This window comes from Rhinoraja longicauda, chromosome 28 (genome assembly GCF_053455715.1).
Source record: "Rhinoraja longicauda isolate Sanriku21f chromosome 28, sRhiLon1.1, whole genome shotgun sequence".
NCBI lineage: Eukaryota > Metazoa > Chordata > Chondrichthyes > Rajiformes > Arhynchobatidae > Rhinoraja > Rhinoraja longicauda.
The window spans coordinates 6,909,090-6,932,034 of record NC_135980.1 but is presented as its reverse complement, the minus strand read 5'-3'; the positions used below and the strand labels follow the sequence as shown (position 1 = coordinate 6,932,034).

The window sequence follows — 22,945 nt, the reverse complement described above, 5'->3', positions numbered from 1 at the left end:
ACTGAGTTACTCCAACAGTCTGTGTCTTTTTTTGCACATCAGCATCTGCAGTTCCTTGTGTCTCCGTGACTTTGACACCATTGTACTTTTTAAAAACGTTATACTCAATCACACAGGTTAAACATTCAACATTTACTGCCCCTCAGTTCAATAGCAATTAGGGATGAGCACAAGTCAGCACCTACCCCCCTCAGTTCAATAGCAATTGGGGTGAGCATCTGACAGCACTGGTGTTTTGGAATCACTGACAGAGAGAGACCAGACTGGGGTCTGGACACCAGACTTCCTGTCCGGAATGATGTGGAGGAACCAGATGGCATTTTAATGGTTTCCAGTCTTTTCTTGTAATTCTAGATTTTATTTCATTACTTGTATTTAATTTCCCTCTTACCACGGTGGGATTTGAACTCTTCTGTTTTGTTTTTACACAGAGAATGTTGGGGCCCTGGAAAGCATTGTCAAGGGTGGTGGTGGAGGCACATACCACAGTGGTAATCAAGGTGCTCCTGGCTAGATACATGGGAGTGCTGGGAGAAGAGGGATGTGGGTGCAGATGACATCCGTTTAACTTGGCATCATGTTCGGCACAAGATTGCGGGCCGAAGGGCTTGTTCCTCCTGTGTTGTATTGTTCTATGTCACTGAGTCAATGGATCAGAATGCTGAATGAAAAAACAATGCTCTTGGATCTTTATCACCCATCATCTGGAGTTTGGAATCATTGATTGTTTGATTGAATTATTGAAAGGCACAGAGTGGAAACAGACCCTTCGGCCCGCCGAGTCCGTACCGACCACTGATCACCTGTTCACACTAGTTCTCTAGTTCGTCCCCACTTTCTCACCCACTCCCGACACACCAGGGGCAATTTACAGAGACCAATTAACCCGCAACCCGAATGTCTTTGGGTTGTGGAAGGAAATCACAGCAGCTGGAGGAAACCCACACGGTCACAGAGGTAACATGCCAACTCACCACACAGAGCATCCAAGGTCGGGATTGAACCCAAGTCTCTGCTGTTGAGAGGCTTTGTAGCAAATCCTTCATTATCACTGGGTCTAAACCCTTCACATCTCAATCCAATAACAGTATTCACCAATAGAAATACTTCAAGAATGTCGCACAGCGATGGAGTTGCTGCTTTACAGCACCACAGACCCGGGTTCAATCCTGACTACGGGTGCTGTGGGTACGGCGTTTGTAGGTTCTCCGTGCAACTGCGTGGGTTTTATGCGTGCTACGGTTTCCTCCCACATCCCAAAGATGTGCAGGTTTGTAGGCCAATTGGCGTCTGTAAATTGTCCTTAGTGTGTAGCATAGAACTAGTGTATATGTGGCCGTTGGTGGGCGTGGACTCGGTGGGCTGAAGGGCCTGTTTCCATGCTGTATCTCTAAAACTAAAACTAATACAGTTAATCAATGCGTGACAAAGTGGCCGAGGGGTGGAACAGTGATGCAGGTAGCAGACCTGCAATCTCTCGGCTTCAGTGCTATTGAGGGCGTGCAGCGTAGGTTTACTAGGTTAATTCCCGGAATGGCGGGACTGTCATATGTTGAAAGACTGGAGCGACTAGGCTTGTGTACACTGGAATTTAGAAGGATGAGAGGAGATCTTATCGAAACGTATAAGATTATTAAGGGGTTGGACACGTTAGAGGCAGGAAACATGTTCCCAATGTTGGGGGAGTCCAGAACAAGGGGCCACAGTTTAAGAATAAGGGGTAGGCCATTTAGAACTGAGATGAGGAAAAACTTTTTCAGTCAGAGAGTTGTGAATCTGTGGAATTCTCTGCCTCAGAAGGCAGTGGAGGCCAATTCTCTGAATGCATTCAAGAGAGAGCTAGATAGAGCTCTTAAGGATAGCGGAGTCAGGGGGTATGGGGAGAAGGCAGGAACGGGGTACTGATTGAGAATAATCAGCCATGATCACATTGAATGGTGGTGCTGGCTCGAAGGGCCAAATGGCCTCCTCCTGCACCTATTGTCTGTTGTCAATGACCCACTTTCAATTCTGATCTCTGGAGCTGTTTGCAAGTGGAGTTTGCATGTTCTCCGTGTGACTGCCCGAGTTTCAACTGATTCCTCGCACTCCCCAAAGAGGTGCGGGCTGGACGTTTAATTGGCCAGCGTGCGTAGGTGAGTGGTCCGGGTGGAGTTGATGGGAATCCAAAGAAAAGAATGTGGGTTTAATGCAGGATTAGTGTAAATGGATGACCCATGGCTGGCTCAGAATTGATGGGCTGAATGGCCACTTTGTTGTACTTTCCACAGGGTAACTAACATCAGATTGTGACCATGCGTGTGATGCCCACGTACCGGACAATAATTAAATATAAAATGGACCATAAACAATAAAACGCAGGAGCTATTTTAGATTAATAGAAAGGAACGCAGTCAGCTGTCGCTCTAGGTTTGTTTGTGTTAACAGAGTGGCTGAGTTATTGGACGACTAAACCAGACATTTTCTCCAGAGATTGACGGAAAGTGCAAAGTGCTATCTTCGGTATAAACCAGCATCTGCAGTTCCTTCCTACGCACATTCTCCTGAGATACAAGTTCACATCCCACCACAACAGCGGGGAAATATAAATTTTAATCAAATAAATCTGGAGAAAAAATGTATTCATCGCCATTACTCCACCACTTTGGCCATAGGAAGGCGTTCACTTCGGGGAAGGCAATCAGTTGTCCTCAACATGACAGCACATCCACTGCAACTCTTAACACGGCAGAGCAAAACCAGCCGGATCAGGGGGCGTGTGAGGACAGGCAATAAACAAAGCAGACTGCTCGACGTCAGCCTTCAGCACAAGGCTGCAACACAAGAACGCTGGGTCTGTCCGAGCAGGCTGCCCATCCCTTTACCGACCGGTGTTACGTCCGCACGCCCGGGTGGTAACAGAAAGGGTACGTGCTGTGGAGAATGTCCGGGACACCGTTGGGCCACGCGGAGCTTGGAATGCACCCTCAATAACGATGGGGGAATAGTCATTTAATATTCAATGTGTAAGAATATTTTCTTTCATTTGTATTGTGGCGGTGGGCTGTTTTCTGTGCATATCATTTTTTGTAAATAGTTGATAAAATTACTTTTGGGGGGAAAAAACCCCCCAAAAAAGCACAAGAACATTTCTTACCGCAGCAGGCAAACTTGAGTGACAGCACGCAGCTCTCGTGTAGGTGAAGCTGGTATTTGTCTGGCTTGTTCACGTGCAACACCTCCACGTTACTGCTCTCCATGCCGACAGCAAGCCACTCTCCAGTCGGGCAGTAACCCAGCGAGAAAATCTGAAACGCAACGAGGAACGTGTAGCCACGTTATTGCCCTTTCCGCCCAGTGGATCGCGCGCAACAAAAAGCTTCTCACCGTGCCTCGCTCGGTTCACGTGACAATAAACTAAATTGAACAGAACATTTCATACCCGTCGTGGAGGCCATTGAGTGTTGAGGAGTAGGATTGTCTAGATTTTTTTAGATTTAGAGATACAGCGCGGAAACAGGCCCTTCGGCCCACCGGGTCCGCGCCGCCCAGCGAACCCCGCACATTAACACTATCCTACACACACCAGGGACAAATTATTATTTTTTACATTTGCCCAGCCAATTAACCTACATACCCGCACGTCTTTGGAGTGTGGGAGGAAACCGAAGATCTCGGAGAAAACCCACGCAGGTCACGGGGAGAACGTACAAACTCCGCCCGTAGTCAGGATGGAACCTGAGTCTCGGTTCACGTGATAATAAACTAAACTGAACAGAACATTTCATGCAAACGTGGATATCATCATAAAAATGGCCTCCACGTCGGGTATGTGACACCTATTTAAAAAAAAATTTAAACTTTAAAAAAATAAAACAGGCAGCTACTAGTTGAATGTAAGGGAGATGCTGTGGCTTCTTTGAAGTCCCCTGAGCCCTGGTGGAGCCGTTGCTATGGGCTTGTGGCCGTTAAAGTAACCTAACATCCCGAGAAAAGTGGTCAAAGTAAAACTTGACAAGAGAGTTGCATAGGAAAGATATTTAAGCTGAGTCAGAGAGGTGGGTTACAAGCAACACCTTTGAAGAGGTGAGGAGCAGGGCAAGGTTGGTGAGGGGGGGGGGAACTCCAGAGCACTGACAGCTGAAGGCTCCGTGCCAATGTTGGGGGTGACGAAGTTCAGAGATCGAAAAATTAATTTGTGCGATATTTGTAAAGCCGTTGAAATGTTAATGTGCGCACATCACTATATTGTATGCAAAACACAAAGTGCTGAAGGAGTTTAGCGGGCCAGGCAGCATCTGAAGAGGATATGGGCAGGCAACGTTCCAGTTTGGGATCCTTCTTCAAACTATATTGTGTGTTTAGTGCATGAAATCAAGATTCTAGTCATAGAGTCATACAGCGTGGAAACAGGCCCTTCAGCCCATGCCGATCAACATGTCCCATCTACACTAGTCCCACCTGCCTGCATTTGGCCCATTATCAGTCTAAGTCTATCCTATCCATGTATCCATCACAATGAATGGCGGTGCTGGCTCGAAGGGCCAAATGGCCTCCTCCTGCACTTATTTAAGTAAAAAAAATAGAAAAAATAAAATAAACAATACCTGTCTAACCAATTTCGTAATCATTGCGACAGTACTTGCCTCAACTATCTCCTCAGGCAGTTCGTTCCATACACCCACCACACTTTGCGTAATAAAATTACCTTTTGGGTTCCTATTAAATCTCCCCCCCCCCCTTCCTTAAAACTATGTCCTCAGGTTCCCTGGTCCTTCGTTTGAATACGATATGGTACAACAGAACTTTATTTAAAGTTAGGGAAATTGGTCTGACAACAGTCATAAAACACAACAAGTTACATGATCCATGAAATTAAAGCGATGAGTGGAAAGTCCAGGATTGGGGATGTGCAAAGATTGGGGGGGGGGGTGGGGGGAAGGGGGGGTCAGTCTATCCCACGACAGAAGGAGGTCCACCCCACGATGGGCATGTGACAAAGGTTCACATATTGAGTGTTGAGGAGTAGGAAGGTCTAGATTTTTTTAGATTTGGAGATACCGCGCGGAAACGGGCCCTTCGGCCCACCCCCACCGGGTCCGCGCCGCCCAGCGATCCCCGCACACTAACACTATCCTACACACACTAGGGACAAATTTTTTTTTTTACATTTGCCCAGCCAATTAACCTAAAAAAACTGTACGTCTTTGGAGTGTGGGAGGAAACCGAAGATCTCGGAGAAAACCCACGCAGGTCACGGGGAGAACGTACAAACTCCGCCCGTAGTCAGGATGGAACGTGCGTCTCCGGCGCTGCATTCGCTGTAAGGCAGCAACTCTACCGCTGCGCCACCGTGCCGCCCGTCTACTAGTTTCCACATTCCCCCCGCACTCATGTGATGACACTCCTCCTCCACCCTCCCCCTCCCCGTGCACCCTCCCCCTCCCCGTACCTGTGAGGTGAAGTCGTGCTGCTGGAGCTGCCGGCCCTCCCTCAGGTCCCAGCACCTGACGGTGTTATCGAGGCCACCGGTCCACAACTTGGTCCCGTCGTTCGAGATGTCGATGCAGCTGGCTCCGTCCGTGTGTCCCTGGAACTGCCTGTGGATACAGCGTGCAAAACACACCGGGCGGAGTTAAAGGCACTGAATGGAAATCGTTGCTGAACTACAAACACATACATTTGGCACTGCAGTGCTCAACTCTTGACTGCATCGGCCTTATCCTATTTATCCTCCTATTTCACGTGGGCTTGCATTGGCAGGACTTGAGCTACGGTTCCAGTTTAGTTTATTGGCACGTGTACCGAGGTACAGTGAAAAGCTTTTTCTGCGTGCTAACCAGCCAGCGGAAAGACAATACATGATTACAGTCAAGCCATTCGCAGTGTCCAAATATATGATAAGGGAATAACGTTTAGTGCAAGATAAAGCCAGTACAATAGACAATAGGTGCAGGAAGAGGCCATTCGGCCCTTCGAACCAGCACCGCCATTCAATGTGATCATGGCTGATCATTCTCAATCAGTACCCCGTTCCTGCCTTCTCCCCATACCCCCTGACTCCGCTACCCTTAAGAGCTCTATCTAGCTCTCTCTTCAATGCATTCAGAGAATTGGCCTCCACTGCCTTCTGAGGCAGAGAATTCCACAGATTTACAACTCTCTGACTGAAAAAGTTTTTCCTCATCTCAGTTCTAAATGGCCTACCCCTTATTCTTAAACTGTGGCCCCTTGTTCTGGACTCCCCCAACATTGGGAACATGTTTCCTGTCTCTAACGTGTCCAACCCCTTAATAATCTTATACGTTTCGATAAGATCTCCTCTCATCCTTCTAAATTCCAGTGTGTACAAGCCTAGTCCGATCAAAGATGGTCCCCGATGAGGTGGATAGTAGTTCAGGGCTGCTCTCTGGTTGCAGGGCAGGCTAGGACCTTGTTCCTTGGAGAGCAGGAGGCTGAGGGGTGATCTTATAGAGGTGTATAAGATAGTGAGGAGAATAGATGTGGTGAATGCACAGTCTTTTACCCAGAGTAGGAGAATCACGAACCAGAGGATATTTGTTTAAGGGGAGAGAGGTAGGTTGAACAGGAACCTGAGGGGCAATCTTTTTGCACAGGGTGGTGAGTAAAGGGAACATGCTGCAGGAGGAGGTGGTTGAGACAGGAACTATCAGCACACTTAAAGGACATTTGGACTGATACATGGGTAGGAAAGGCTTGGAGGGATCTGGGCCAAGTGCAGGCAGATGGGACTAGTATAGATGGGGCATCTTGGTCGGCGTGGGCAAGTTGGGCCGAAGGGCCTGTTTCTGTGCAGTATGACTCGAAAGATTTGACGTCATTCTATTTGAATTATTTATCTGTTTTCTTCCATCCCTCTCTTCCAGAAGGTGCAGACACATAAAATTCTACAAGACAAGACTGTGCAAACAAACCCAAGACATTTGTACAAAAACACAATCCGAAAAGAAACAAGTCCATATTGGTGCAAGAGGTGGCCGTATTGTTCTGTTGTCGAGGCTGGGTAAAGGGAATGTAGGATGGTTCAAGACACCTGATATTTGTAGGAAAATAAGCGATTCCTGAACCTGGTGGAGTGGGGCTTAGGCTTATGTTCCTTCCGCCTCATGGTAGCAGCGAGAAGGGGACATGAATCTGCTGGTGTTGGATTCTTGGGTGCTGCCTTCTTGAGGAAGTGTCTCATTTGGATGCTGTCGGTGGAGGGGAAGGCTGTGCCCATGATGGATGGAGCCGATTCCTCCACACTTTACAGCCCCTTGCATTAGAAAACGTAGAAACATGGAAAATAGGTGCAGGAGGAGGCCATTCGGCCCTTCGAGCCAGCACCGCCATTCATTGTGATCATGGCTGGTCATCCACAATCAGTAATCCGTGCCCCATATCCCTTGATTCCACTAGCTCCTAGAGCTCGATCTAACTCTCTTTTAAATTCATCCAGTGAATGGGCCTCCACTGCCTTCTGTGCCAGAGAATTCCACAAATTCACAACTCTCTGGGTGAAAAAGTTTCTTCTCACCTCAGTTTTAAATGGGCCTCCCCTTTATTCTTAGACTGTGGCCCCTGGTTCTGGACTCCCCTAACATTGGGGGAATTTTTCCTGCATCTAGCTTGTCCAGTCCATTTATAATTTTATACGTCTCTATAAGATCCCCTCTCGTCCTTCTAAACTCCAGTGATTACAAGTCTACCCAATCTTTCCTCATATGACAGTCCCTCCATCCCGGGGATTAACCTCGTGAACCTACGCTGCACTGCCTCAATAGCAAGGACGTCCTTCCTCAAATTAGGAGACCAAAACTGCACCGCAATACTCCAGATGTGGTCTCATCTTTTGCATTGGAATTATCACAACCAGTCGGTATACTTGCTGCAATGTGGGGAGTATTTGGACACAACCAAAGATAAATTAATAGTCATGCACAATTGAACCTTTGGCCAGTGTTTATAAAGCCCATAAGATATAGGAGCAGAATTAGGCCATTTGGCCCATCGAGTCTACTCTGCCATTCGATCATGGTTGATCTATTTTTCCCTTTCAAACCCATTCTCCTGCCATCTCCCCATCACCTTTGACGCCCTTCCTAATCAAGAACCTATCAATCTCTGCCTTAAAATACCCATTGACATGGCCTCCACAGCCGTCTGTGGCAATGAATTCCTCAGATTCACCACCCTCTGGCGAACAAAATTCCTCCTCGTCTCCATTTTGAAGGTTCCGTCTTTTTATTCTGAGGCTGTGTGTCCCTCTGGTCCTGGACTCTCCCTGGTTTTTGCACAAGGAATAGGGAATCAGAGGAGGTTATTGGAGGCAGCCTTCCTCGGTAGAACCCCTGACTTGCAATCGGAAGGGAAGAATAAGTGGGATTAAGTGAGCGCGTTGCGTTGCCAAGCTATGCCTTACCTGACCAAGGTCTGGTTGTGCAAGTCCCACACGGCAATGTTGCCGTCACTGCAACAGGAGAAGCAGACTTTGGCGTCGGGACTGATGGCGAGGGCGTAGCAAGCGGGCGCAGACGAGGTCAGCTCGGCCTTTATCCGTGGAGTTGGAGCCGCCAGGTCCCAGATGGAGAGCGTACTGGCCTCGCCGCCCACGATCAGAGTCCGCCCGTCGGGGAGCAGCTTGCAGGAGCGGATGTAGTTGTCCCGGTTCTGAAACAACAGGGCACGCACAACAGTGAGATCAGCAGCCCACTGCCATCGATCCCCACCACCAACTCCAACACCATTCAATGAGAGGTGGCGCAGTGGTAGAGCTACTGCCTTACAGCGCCAGAGACCCAAGTTCGATCCTGGCTACGGGTGCTTGTCTGTGCGGAGTTTGTACGTTCTCCCCGTGACCTGCGTGGGGTTTTCTCCGAGATCTTCGGTTTCCTCCCACACTCCAAAGACGTACAGGTTTGTAGGTTAATTAATTGGCTTTGTATGAATATAAAATTGTCCCTAGCGTGTGTAGGATTGTGTTAATGTGCGTGGATCACTGGTCGGTGCGGACTCAGTGGGCCAAAGGGCCTGTTTCCACGGTGTATCTCTAAAAACGAAAACTAAAAGCATTGGGGCTTCTAAATTCTATTTCAGTCAAGTAAAGCAGAGGTGTCCCTCCCCCCGATCTATCGATAGCCAATGCGTCGCTCACGAATGACACGGCTCACTTCGAAGACTGAGCTCAATTGATTTCGAGCGCAAAAATAAAGAACTGCAGATGCTGGTTTACACCAAAGTGCTGGAGTAACTCAACGGGTCAGGCAGCATCCCTGGAGAAAATGAATGGCTGATGCTTCGAGTCGGGCACCTTCTTCAGACCTTCGCCCCATGACTGTCCCTTATCTGAGGGGGGGATGTGCTGGTTTTGGAGAAGGTCCAGAGGAGGTTTACCAGAATGATCCCGGGGATGATTGGTTAACATGATGAGCGTTTGACAGCACTGGACCTGTGCTCACTGGAGTTTAGAGTTTAGAGGGGACCTCATTGAAACTTACCGAATAGGGAAAGGCCTGGATAGAGTGGGAGAGTCTAGGACCAGAGGGCACAGCCTCAGAATCAAAGGACGCACCTTTAGAGAGGCGATGAGGAGGAATTTGTGGAATTCATTGCCACAGGCGGCTTTGGAGGCCATCATTGGGTTACAGGTTCTTGATTAGTAAAGAGTATTTAGGGTTATGGGGCGAAGGCAGGAGAATGGGGTTGAGAGGGAAATATAGATCAGCCATGAATGAATGGCAGAGTAGACTCGCTGGGCCGAATGGTCTAATTCTGCTCCCATGACTTATGAACTTATAACAGGATCAAATCTTCTACCTCCACTATGCAGCGTGGGCAGGTTTCAGCTTAATGGTGGTGGGGTGTGGCAATGTGCATGCTGTTCCCAGTGGAGGATCTACTCGCATCCGGTACAATCATCCGACTCTTTTAAATCTCAAAGATTTAAGAAGGATGAGAGGAGATCTTATCGAAACGTATAAGATTATTAAGGGGTTGGACACGTTAGAGGCAGGAATCATGTTCCCAATGTTGGGGGAGTCCAGAACCAGGGGCCACAGTTTAAGAATAAGGGGTAGGCCATTTAGAACTGAGATGAGGAAAAACTTTTTCAGTCAGAGAATTGTGAATCTGTGGAATTCTCTGCCTCAGAAGGCAGTGGGGGCCAATTCTCTGAATGCATTCAAGAGAGAGCTGGATAGAGCTCTTAAGGATGGCGGAGTCAGGGGGTATGGGGAGAAGGCAGGAACGGTGTACTGATTGAGAATGATCAGCCATGATCACATTGAATGGCGGTGCTGGCTCGAAGGGCCAAATAGTCTCCTCCTGCACCTATTGTCTGTTGTCTAAATCTACCTGTTAATCTAGCACCACTTAACTATATTTTGCTCCTCTCCCTTTGCTCTACCTATCGTACCTGGGTTTGGCTTGAATGCATTTGTGTTATTTGATGGATAGAAAGCAAAACAAAGTTTTTCACTGTACTCACACGACAATAATAAAGCCAAACCGAATCCTAAAAAAAGATGGTCCTTCCAGCAATGATGCACACTTGTGATAGTATTTCTTGAAGAGGGGGATGGACCTGCAGTATCCTCAAACTTAACCGTCAGCTCACAACCCAAAAGGATTGTCTGGTCACTAATACTTTGCTGCTTGTGAGGTTTTTCTGTGGCTGCCTCGGCCTTGACTTTACAGTACTTTCCATGAGCTTTAAAGCAATCTAGAAGGCCCCGAACTTCGTCATACCGGAAGGATTTACTTTCGTAAGTTCAACAGTTCATAAGTTCTAGGAGCAGAATTAGGCCATTCGGCCCATCGAGTCTATTCCGTCATTCAATTATGGCTGATCTATCTTTCCCTCTCAACCACATTCTCCTGCCTTCTCCCCATAACTCCCGACACCCTTACTAATCAGGAAGCTGTCAATCACTGCCTTTAAAAATATCCTTTGACTCGGCCTCCACAGCCGACTGTGGCAATGATTCACCACCCTTGATGTGTGATCTTTTTAATGAGCATCGTTTCACTCCATTTTGGTTACTTTACTGTCCAGCACCAGATCACCACTCATCTCGTGAACAAAGTGTGGAACATTTACAGCAACTCAGCCTCTGACTAATCGTGAGAGGGGGCAGGACATTGTGATGTGCTGGACACGAGATGTGCTGGCAGGCTCTTCCATTACCATTCTTAAAAGGAGAGGAAAACAAAAATGTTTCCATCAATGAAGCAGAGTGTTTCACTCTGCCCAGTGAAGCACTATTATTAACCCAGTTCAGTTTAAAAAAAGCATTAAATAAAGCACTTTTCAGACACTCCAAAACACTTTACAGCTAATGTCTTTCTCACTGTAGGAAATGTGTTTAGTTTAGTTTAGAGATGCAGCGTGCAACCCAAGCCTTCGGCCTGTCAAGTCCGCTCCGACCATCGATCGCCGTATACTAGTTCTATTCCACACACTAGGGGCAATTTATAGAAGCCAATTAACCTACAAACCTGCACGTCTTTGGGATGTGGGAGGAAACCAGAGCACCCGAAAGAAACCCACGCGGTCACAAGGAGAACGTACAAAGACGGCTCTCATTGAAGGATCAAAGCCGGGTCTCTGGCGCTGCAAGGCAGCAGCTCTACAGCTGCGCCACCGCGCTGCCTCTAAGTGACTTGTAACGAGCTCCCACAAACAGCAAGGTTTTAGTGATGATAGACCCAAAATGCTGGAGTAACTCAGCGGGACAGGCGGCATCTCTGGAGAGAAGGAATGGGTGACGTTTCTGGTCCAGACCCTTCTTCAGATGTTTTAGCGATGCTGACCAGAGGCTGAGGGGCAACTTGTTGCTTCCACCGGGTTCATTTAAACGCGAGAGAGGGGGAGAGAGAGGGGGAGAGAGAGAGAGGGAGAGGGAGAGGGAGAGGGAGAGAGAGAGAGAGAGAGAGAGAGAGAGAGGGGGGGGGGAGGGAGAGGGAGAGGGAGAGAGAGAGAGAGGGAGGGAGAGGGAGGGGGGGAGGAGGGGGAGGGCGAGAGAGAGAAAGAGAGAGAGAGCGAGAGCGAGAGAGAGAGAGAGAGAGAGAGAGAGAGAGAGAGAGAGAGAGAGAGAGAGAGAGAGAGAGAGGGGGAGGAGGGGGAGGGCGAGAGAGAGAAAGAGCGAGAGAGAGAGCGAGTGAGAGAGAGAGAGAGGGGGAGAGAGAGCGAGCGAGTGAGAGAGAGTGTTGCCTCACCAGACAGTCGAGTTGGGAGACAGGGCTCTTGCTGCCGGGCTGGCTGATGTCCCACACCTTCACGCACCCCTTGCCGCCGGTGTACACGTGCCGCATGGGGTTGCTGACGGTCACCGCACAGACCACCTCGCCGTGATTCAGGTTGTTGATCTGCCGGGCGTGCCGGGGAATGCCCGGCCCCACCAGGGCGTCCGGGGGAAACGGGACGGGCTGCATCTGGCTGTCGGCGCTGACGTGGAACGAGTACGCCCTGCCATCAAGAGGTGGGAGGTTAATACACGTAAAGATGCAATGATTCCATTCAATGATGTTTTATTGTCGCGTGCACCTCGGTACCATGAAACGCTTTGTTTTGTGTACAAGCTGGTAAAATCACAGGGCAGACCAGGGCAGCACAGTGGTGCAGCCAGCACAGTGGTGCAGCACAGTGGTGCAGTACACTGGTGCAGCACACTGGTGCAGCACAGTGGTGCAGCACAGTGGTGCAGCACAGGGGTGCAGCACAGTGGTGCAGCACAGTGGTGCAGCACAGTGGTGCAGCACAGTGGTGCAGCAGTGGAGTTGCTGCCTTACAGCGCTTGCAGCGCCGGAGACCTGGGTTCCATCCCGACTACGGGCGCTGTCCGTACGGAGTTTGCACGTTCTCCCCGTGGGTTCTCACCAAGATCTTTGGATTTCTCCCACACTCCAAAGACGTCCCGGTTTGTAGGTTAATTGGCTTGGTATAAGTGTAAATTGTCCCGAGTGTGTGCAGGATAGTGTCAGTGTGCGGGGATCGCTGGTCGTTGTGGACTCGGTGGGCTGAAGGGCCTGTTTCCGCGCTGTACCTCTAAACTAAACTAAATCTCACCCAGGCAGTACTTTACACATACGTACGGCGTGGAAATAGGCTCTTCAGCCCACCAAGTCCGCGTTGATCAGCGATCACACCGTAAACAAACACTGTCCTGCACGCAAGGGACAATTTACAATTTTACTGAAGCCAATTAACCTACAAACCTGTACGTCTTTGGAGTGTGGGAGGAAACCAGGAGCTTGATTCCTGGGAGGGCAGCACTTTCATATGAAGAAAGACTGGATAGACTCGGCTTGTACTCGCTGGAATTTAGAAGATTGAGGGGGGATCTTATAGAAACTTACAAAATTCTTAAGGGGTTGGACAGGCTAGATGCAGGAAGATTGTTCCCGATGTTGGGGAAGTCCAGAACAAGGGGTCACAGTTTAAGGATAAGGGGGAAGTCTTTTAGGACCGAGATGAGAACGTTTTTTTTTCACACAGAGAGTGGTGAATCTGTGGAATTCTCTGCCGCAGAAGGTAGTTGAGGCCAGTTCGTTGGCTATATTTAAGAGGGAGTTAGATGTGGCCCTTGTGGCTAAAGGGATCAGGGGGGTATGGAGAGAAGGCAGGTACGGGATACTGAGTTGGATGATCAGCCATGATCATATTGAATGGCGGTGCAGGCTCGAAGGGCCGAATGGCCTACTCCTGCACCTATTTTCTGTGTTTCTCTGTTTCTATGATCCGGAGAAAACCCAGGTGGTCACGGGGAGAACGTACAAACTCGACACAACTGTAAATGCCAAGATCAAAGAGGAACCGAGATGACTCTAATGGGAACTTTTGTAACTGTGTTTACGGTGCCCGAGACGTGGGAACTCTTTTGTGTCCTTTGTGCATTGTATGCTAAAACAATGAATTCCCATCTACCTAGGTACACGTGACAATAACGTATCAATGAATCATTGAATCTACAGTTCTGCGGTGGACAGGCACATTCAGTGGATCGAGCAAATGCACTGAAGGGCAAAGGAGACAATACGGTCCATCGCACAGATACTCTGACAGCATCCCCAATAGTCCCAGCTCAACCAATACATTGCCAAACCCCAGGTATCTGATTATCTGCAAAACTGTGCATTAATTCCTCATCATAAGCCCTAACTTCATGGTGAATCTTGATTAGAAGGCACAGGGATGTAAGGCATAGACACAGATCCTTTAACCAATCATGTTCACACCATCAACCACTCCCCCCCGATCTACACTAACACAATTTGCCTGCTTAGGACTGTACCCTTCTGTGCCTTGCATGTTTACATGTCTGTCTGGAAACAAGGAAATGCAGATGCTGGCTTGCAAAAAAAGACACAAAGTGCTGGAGTAACTCAGCGGGTCAGGCAGCATCTCTGGAGAACATGGATAAGTGACGTTCTTCAGACTGATTGTAGTGTGGGTTGGGGGGGTGGTTGTTACAACTGTTCTCACCTCTCTTCCAGCTTTCTCCCCCTACTATAATCAGTCTGAAGAAGGGTCCCAGCCCGAAACATTGTCCATAGATCCACGGTCTCCAGAGATGTAGCCTGACCCGCTGTTACTCAAGAACTTTGTGTCCTCTTTTGTAAATGTGCCTAAAATGCCTGTTAAACATAGTAACTGCATCTCTTCTGCAGCACATTGCGGGCATCAAAACACTCACGCCTCAGACCTCGTCTAAAACTCCTACCTCCCATCTTAAGACTAAACCCCTTTTGTTTTTGTTGCCCCTTTCACGGGAAAAAATAAGACATTTTATTGCAACATTTTAAATACATGAATTATGGACTTATGAACAGGAGCAGATGTAACAATCCTATAGCGGGTTTAGCTTTTTGTTTGAAAATTTGATTTGACAATCCACAGATTCATGGTTCAAGGTTTCAAGGTCAGTTTATTGTCACATGTACCAATTAAGGTACGGTGAAACTCGAACTCTGTGAACTTTACGAGATGGAAGGGTGACCTATCAATGAAGAAACAAGGAACTGCAGATGCTGGTTTACAAAAGAAGACACAGAGTGCTGGAGTATCTCCTTGGGCCAAGGTCAGACCTTTCAGGCTTGGAAGTTGCAAGATGGCGACCTATCTGCGTGCCGTTCTAGAAGAGGAACTGTTTAGTTTAGTTTAGTTTAGTTTAGTTTAGAGAAACAGCCCAAAGAGTCCACGCCGACCAATGTGCCCATACACTAGTCCTACCCCAGACACCAGGGGTGATTCACAGAAGCCAATTAACCTACAAACCTGCACGTCTTTGGAATGTGGGAGGAAACTGCAGTGTGATGTAATTAAAGTAAAGGGGGAGATGTGATGTATATGTGATGTAAATGCCAGTGCCCCCTTGGGGCCAAGAGCAGAAGCTGGCCAATGGGCTTGTGACTGAGGTCAGGTGACCTTCTAGGGCCAATGGGCTTGTGCCTTGTGACTGAGGTCAGGTGACCTTCTAGAAGTTTCCTGGTGAAGGATCAGTAATAAAATCCTCTTACAAGATGTCGGGCGGATATTCATTGTGCTAGCCACAACAGGGTCTTACAGAGGACATTACATGCAGCACCCGGAGAAAACATAGCCAGGCACAGGAAGAACATGCAAACTCCTTACAGACAACACCCGTAGTCAGGATCAAACCCGGGTCTCTGGCGCTGTGAGGCAGCAACTCTACCGCTGCACCACCGCACTGTCCTAAATGTATAGGGTGATGTTACTGGATAGCCTGTAGAACAAGCATCTCACAGTATCTGTGTATGCGTGACAAAAGGTAAACTAACTAACGTTAGGGGTTTGCATCCATGCCTCCTCAGAATCCCATTACACACACTCCCCCCCCCCCCCCCACCACCACCAACCAACACCCCCCCCCCCCCTCCCCACCCACCCTCAGTCCCAATGGTGGCACAGTAATGAAACTCACGGTTTTCCCCCGGGTATGGTGGGCAGGCTCGGAGGAAGTCCTGAGGCACGCATATGAGGATGTGAGTCAAAAGCAACCTGAGGGGGAAGAGATCAACTGGGTCAGTGGCCTGGGTGCACAAAGCAACGCACATGAGTGCGGTAATGGCTGCTCAGCACAAGGATAAACACACGAGCCCCCCCCCCAACACCCCCTTCCCCTCCCCCCACACCCCCTTCCCCTCCCCACACCCCCTCCCTCCCCCACATCCCCCAACACCCCTTTCCCCCACCCATCTCCTTCACCTCCCCCAACACCCCCCTTTCCCCCACTCCCCCCTTTCCCTTCCTCCCACCCCACACCTCCCCCCATACCCCCATTCTCCACACCCTCCCCCAACAACCCCCTCCCCACCCCCCTTTCCGCCCCCACATCCCCTCCCCCCACACTCCTCTTCCTCCCCCACACCCCCTTTCCCTCCCCCAACCCATCCCCTTCATCTCCCCAACACCCCCCCCACCTTTCTCCTCCACAGCCACCCCCCCCCCCCTTTCTCCCACCAATTTGACCAGAGAGCATGCAAACAAAAGCTTTCCACTGTATCTCAGTACACACGACAATAAGAATCCAATCTCAAAGGTCTTTCTGTTTACAATTTAGGAAAGCAGTCAATGAATACTCTTTGCTTTTTCCCGATACTTTCAGAATAAGCTCAAATCTTTGAGCACAAATCTCATACCATTTCTGGATTTGTGTCCCTGACTTATAGCAGAAGTGGCACTGAGTGGAGTTCAAGCCTGTTATCACAGGAGTGAAACTGCACTTCAAGGATACATGAAGGATAGTTAAGATTGATGATATTGCAACAAGAACTATACACCGATCAGCCAAAACATTATGACCTGATGAGCCAAAACATTATGACCACCTGCCTAATATGCTGTTGGTCCTCCGTGTGCAGCCCCATATGCAGCAGGGTGCGATGCACTGTGTATTGTGACATTCCTCCCGTGACCACCATTAACATTTTCTATGACTTGTGCCACAGTCGACCTTCTGTCGGTTCGGACCAGACGGGATAGCCTTCGTTGCCCTCGCGCATCGATGAGCCTTGGGCGCCCAACACCCTGTCGCCGGTTTGTGGTTTGTTCCTCCTCGGACCACTGTCGGTTGGTACTCACCACTGCTGACCGGGAGCAACCTACAAGCCTTGCCGTTTCAGAGATGCTCTGACCCAGTCATCTGGCCATAACAATTTGGCCCTTGTCAAAGTCACTCAGGTCTTTACTCCTGCCCATTTCTCCTGCATCCAACACATCAACTTCAAGAACTGACTGTTCACTTGCTGCCTAATATATCCCACCCCCTGACAGGTGCCATTGTAACAAGATAATCAACGTTATTCACTTTACCTGTCAGTGGTCATAATGTTTTGGCTGATCAATGAATGTACCTATACTATATGTACTATAAGCAACTCATATTTCGCTTGGGCAGCTTGCAACCCAGTGGTATGAACGTTGGTCTCTAATTTGCCCAACCTCCCCCAGCCTAGTCACCCTACCAGTTCCACTGTTCGCAACCTTGTATCCCTCTCATTAGCATATCTTCCCCAGTTAACATTGGGCCATTATGGACTCCACCCTTCATCTGTTGCCGACCCTGATTTGCACTGGCCTTTTCTCGCCTCCAGTTCCCCTCCCCCCACTCCCCCTCCACCTCTAACTTTCAGACTGAAGAAGGGTCTCGACCCGAAACGTCACCTATTCCTTCTCTCCAGAGATGCTGCCTGACCCGCTGAGTTGCTCCACCATTGTGCGTCCACCTGGGTAATCATCGGATGTCTTTACACTGTGCGGGAACACTAATCCCGTGCCTCAATCCTGCATCCAATACTTCTCTTTTGTTCTGTCAGCTGAGGGCCCGTTGAGAATTGGATTGAAACTGCCCACAAGATCATCACAGTCTTCGAGACAGAAAGGGAACTTTCCTCTTGTTAGTTTGAGCTCCCTCTCAAATCCAGACCAGATGTGAGAAGGTTGGGTCTGTTAAACCACTGAGGCAGCATCTGCTAAGGTACTTAGTCACCTAGAGGGCAGAGGCTACACTAAAATAAAGTTAACAACTTGCTCTTTAATGCAACGCAACGCTACTTTAACCAGATGTGTTACTGGGCGATCTTAAGATTTTCCATTTCATTGGTGAAAAGCCATCGCTTAAAATAAAAAAAGGATTTACTCCGGGATTAAAGCAGAAATCCAATGCAACTCTACGACTTGGTGACAAGAACCTAAGGCAGGCAGTTACTGAATGGTCATAATTTTGGATGCACAAAATAGACTCAGTCAGCTACATTTCTGTGTGCCATCAATAAAAACACCCTGCAAATTGCACTGTGCCCGATTGAACGATACAGCATAGGAACAGGCCCTTCGGCCCACTGACTCCATGCCGACCACCGATCACCCGTTCTCACTCTATCTATGGGCGGCACGGTGGCGCAGCGGTAGAGTTGCTGCCTTACAGCGAATGCAGCGCCGGAGACAGGTCCGATCCTGACTACGGGCGCCGTCTGTACGGAGTTTCTACGCTCTCCCCGTGTCCTGCGTGGGTTTTCTCTGAGATCTTCGGTTTCCTCCAAAGATGTTTAGGTATGTAGGTTAATTGGCTGGGCAAATGTAAAAATTGTCCCTAGTGTGTGTAGGATAGTGTTAGTGTGCGGGGATCGCTGGGCGGCGCGGACCCGGTGGGCCGAAGGGCCTGTTTCCATGCTGTATCTCTAAATCTAAACTCTAAAAAAAATCCCATTTCTTCCTCCACCCACTACAAAATAGGAGCAATTTTACAAGAGGCCAATTAGCCTATAAATCCACACATCCTTGGGATGTGGGAGGAAACCGGAAAAAAAACGGGGAAAAACGGAAAAAAACCCACACAGCCGCAGAGCAATCGTGCAAACTCCCCAAAGTGATCACCCGAGGTGAGGATCAAACTGGGGTCTGTGGCTCTGTGCTGCCCTGACTCAAGTTGTCTTTGGTTGCCATCTATAGAAACACTGTGCAAGGATGGACACAAAAAGCTCGAGTAACTCAGCGGGTCAGACTGCATCTCTGGAGAAAAGGAGTAGGTGACATCTTGAGGTCGGAACCCTTCTTCAGACTGAAAGACCGAGAAGGCCAGAACAAAACAGGCCCTTCCCTACTCCCCTCCATCCACCCATACTATACTGCCTCTGAGGCCCTCTCATGTTACTTACTAATTCCCACTCTCTGCCAGCTTATAGATGGTGGATGGGGGATAATCTCTACATTCCCACAATAATGTACGCTCACAATTGGAGTCATAGAGTCTTACAGCGTGGAAACAGGCCCTTCAGCCCATCTAGCGATCCCTGCATATTAACACTATCCCACACACAGTAGGGACAATTTTTACATTTACCATGCCAAATTAATCTACAGACCTGTACGTCTTTGGAGTGTGGGAGGAAACCGAAGATCTCGGAGAAAACCCACGCAGGTCACGGGGAGAACGTACAAAGTCCGAACAGACAGTGCCCGTAGTCGGGATCGAACCCGGGTCTCCGACGCTGCATTCGCTGTAAGGCAGCAACTCTACCGCTGCTCCACCGTGCCGTCTCACCGTGCAACCCGAATCACCTTGTTCTTGGATTCATCGCAGAGCAAAAGTCAGCTTCAGTTTAAGATGCTCTTGGCAAGGGTGGGCGGCATCTTTTGACTGCACTAATATCAGAAATTACCCATTAATCCATTTCCCCCTCACCTTAAACCTATATCCTCTGGACACTGAATTGTCAGTCAATATAACCTTCCTGCCGCCAACCTTACTGTGAAGTGCATTCCGGTAAAGTATCATCAAACTCAGCTCGCAATTCAACCGGAGGTCAGATAAGCTGCTGCTTTTGTAGTTTCTGCCGTGACCTGTTCTCCTTCAATTAAATTATAGTCCCTTTGCTCATTCCCAGTCATCAAGGGAAACCTGCTACAGTGCAATCAATACTCTGTCACTAATTGACAACTCTGAGGCGAAGATGTGGCTGAACGCATCTCTTAACAGCGACACCAAAGCAAAATGGTGGCAGGGCTGAAAATCAGAATGAAAGCAAAAAAAGACCAGAAACTCTCACTTTGCAGACTTGGAGAGACATTGATAAGCCCTGATTTTGTTGTTGCAATGAAGGCAAAATCATCGACTTTCACCGGCATGAATTTGACATAACTTTGAGATTTCTGCAAAGGTCCATACCAGAAAGGTCAAAAGCTGCTGTCCATTACTCAACCTTCCAACTGTTTTCTCTGCTAAAATAACAAAATTCAGGTGAATTTTAGCTTCGAGAGACAGCAAAGAAACAGGCCCTTCAGCCCATCGAGTCTAGGCTGACCGTCATACTAGTTCTGTTATCCCATCTACGCATCCACTCCCTACACACCAGAGGCACTTTTCAGAGGCCAATTAACCCACAAAACTCGCACTTATCTGCAATAAACTCCCTTCACCATTCCTCAGCCCTTTTGCCCAACTGATCAAGATCCTGTTGCAATTTTTGATGACCATTTTTAAATTGATTTTAAATGGGGGCAAAAGAATTTGACCAAAAAAAAACAAGATAGTTACAAACGCCACATATTAATCCAGCATATATTTCAGTTCCAAGGGCTCCTTGTATCAATTCAATGAGCACACATGGAGTGCAGCAGACTCTGGCCACATTGAGAGGAAACCGTCACTTCAACGCTTACAAAGAGTCTGGGTGCTCACCATTGGAGATCGGCAATACACAGCCGCTGAGCTCATTTGAGGTGAGATGTGGAGGCTTGCGTAGGCCCCGGGGCTAGGCAACTCCCCATTCATTCCCGCGTGTGCCATCATTCCAAACGGTGTTGCGTAGGGACCGGGAACGGTGAGTGGGCTCCTTAGACCTTTGTGGAAAAAAAACATGCAAGTTTTAGAGATACAGCGCGGACGGAAATAGCCAATAGACAATAGGTGCAGGAGGAGGCCATTCGGCCCTTCGAGCCAGCACCGCCATTCAATGTGATCATGGCTGATCATTCTCAATCAGTACCCCGTTCCTGCCTTCTCCCCATACCCCCCTGACTCCGCTATCCTTAAGAGCTCTATCTAGCTCTCTCTTGAATGCATTCAGAGAATTGGCCTCCACTGCCTTCTGAGGCAGTTCCTTTGGTCCACCAGGTCCACGCCGACCACCGATCGCCCGTACACTAATTCTATGTTATTCCACTTTCGAGTCCTACACACTACCCTGCGTGGGTATTTTCCGGGTGATCCGGTTTCCTCCCAAACTCCAAAGACGTACAGGTTTGCAGGTTAATTGGCTTCAGTAAAGATGATCAAAAAATTGTCTCTCGTGTGTAGGATCGTGCTACACTGGTAGGACCGCTGGTCGGCACGGAATCGGTGCGACGCACGGCCTGTTGCCGCGCTGTACCTCCAAACTAAACACATGGCATCCAAGATGGCAGCCAACGTGGGCAACCCTGTGTGTGCTCGCCACAGAGGTGGATCTACAATAACGCCACACAATCGCTCAACTCTTCTACATCTCTACTCCGACAGCAACATTTCCTACTCCAACTATGCTGTTCTTAAACTCCCAACACGAAAGGTTATTCACATTATTTCTCTTTATCATGTTTCTGCATACTGTGGGCGGCTCGATTGTAATCATGTATGGTCTTTCCGCTGACTGGTTCGCACACGACTCAGTACACGTGACTATAAACCAAACTCAAACACGATCTTACCCAAAGCGTCCACACTTTGTTTACTGGAGATCTGTCGCAGTCGAGACGCAGAGCTGGGCCCGGGGGTTAAGGAATCACTCCGGGGCGTGGGGGTGATGGACTTCGAGACTGGAGTGGTGGCCTTCTCATTCTGAGAACATTAGGATAAAGCAAAATGTGAGGTCCAAACACTGGAGCTTACCTTACGAATGAGCTTCTATCCCCATGTCCAAGCCTTGCTGTCTCAGAAGGAACTGCAGACTGGAACTGGTTTACACCGAGTCAGGCACAAAATGGTGGAGTAACTCAGCGGGTCAGGTAGTATCTCTGGAGAAAAGGAATAGGTGATGTTTCCGGTCGAGACCCATCTTCAGACTTCTCCAGTCTCGACCCGAAATGTCACCAATTCCTTTTCTCCAGAGATCTGCCTGACTCGCTGAGTTACTCCACCATCTTGTGCCTACTTCCCTGGTATGGATCTGCTGTGCCACCAACCAGGGTGCAACAAGACACCATAAACACCAATGTAAACATGACCAGATGACCAAATGATTTAAGAGGGATAAATACTGGCTTTGACACAAGTATGGGCAACTTACAACTCAGCGGTATGAACATTGATTTCTAATTCCTGCACTTCCTTTCCCACCACCCTCCTAACCTAGTCGTCCTACCAGTTCCACTGTTCGCATCCTTGTATCCCTGTCGTTAGCACATCTTCCCCAGCCAACAATGGGCCATTTTGGACTCCACCCTTCCTGAAGTCATCTGCTGCCAGCCCTGATTTTCTCTGGCCTTTTCTCGCCTCCAGTCCCCTCCAACCCCCCTTCCCCTCTCTATCTTTCAGTCTGAAGAAGGGTTCCGTCCCGAACAGACACCTATTCCTTTTCTCCAGAGATGCTGCCTGACCCGCTGAGTTACTCCAGCATTTTGTGTCTATCGTCGGTAGAAACCAGCAGTATGAACATTATATCATCACATTACATTTGACCTTGGTCGGATATCTCATGCAAGGAAAGGCCACTCCAACTATTCATGGTTATGCAGCACAGAAACGGGCCCTTCGACCAACACTAGCCATCCATCATCCATTTACGTCAATCCTATATTCATCCATCTCCCCAACTTCTCATCACCTGCCCCCCCCCGGATTCGAACACTCACCTGCACACAAAGGTCAATCTGCAGTGGTCAATTAACCCACTGATCCGCATGCCGTTGGTATGTGGGAGGTAACTGGAGCGCCCGAGGGAAACCCATGCTGGGCGTTGCAACTCCACA

The 22,945-nt window shown here is 48.8% G+C and overlaps 1 protein-coding gene across 10 annotated transcripts in view; it reads right to left on the bottom strand.

Moving 5' to 3' along the window:
• The window catches only part of LOC144607166 (transducin-like enhancer protein 4), a 224,317-nt gene that overhangs the window by 6,118 nt on the left and 195,254 nt on the right, over window positions 1-22,945 (bottom strand). For all 10 annotated transcript variants that reach the window (XM_078423818.1, XM_078423820.1, XM_078423822.1 and 7 more), the window contains 7 exons: window positions 21,686-21,815; window positions 20,679-20,839; window positions 15,921-15,997; window positions 12,196-12,445; window positions 8,402-8,649; window positions 5,432-5,579; window positions 3,137-3,287 (listed from right to left, as the gene is read on the bottom strand). In XM_078423818.1, coding sequence (XP_078279944.1) covers window positions 3,137-3,287; window positions 5,432-5,579; window positions 8,402-8,649; window positions 12,196-12,445; window positions 15,921-15,997; window positions 20,679-20,839; window positions 21,686-21,815 — 1,165 coding nt within the window. The remainder of the gene's footprint in view (window positions 1-3,136; window positions 3,288-5,431; window positions 5,580-8,401; window positions 8,650-12,195; window positions 12,446-15,920; window positions 15,998-20,678; window positions 20,840-21,685; window positions 21,816-22,945) is intronic.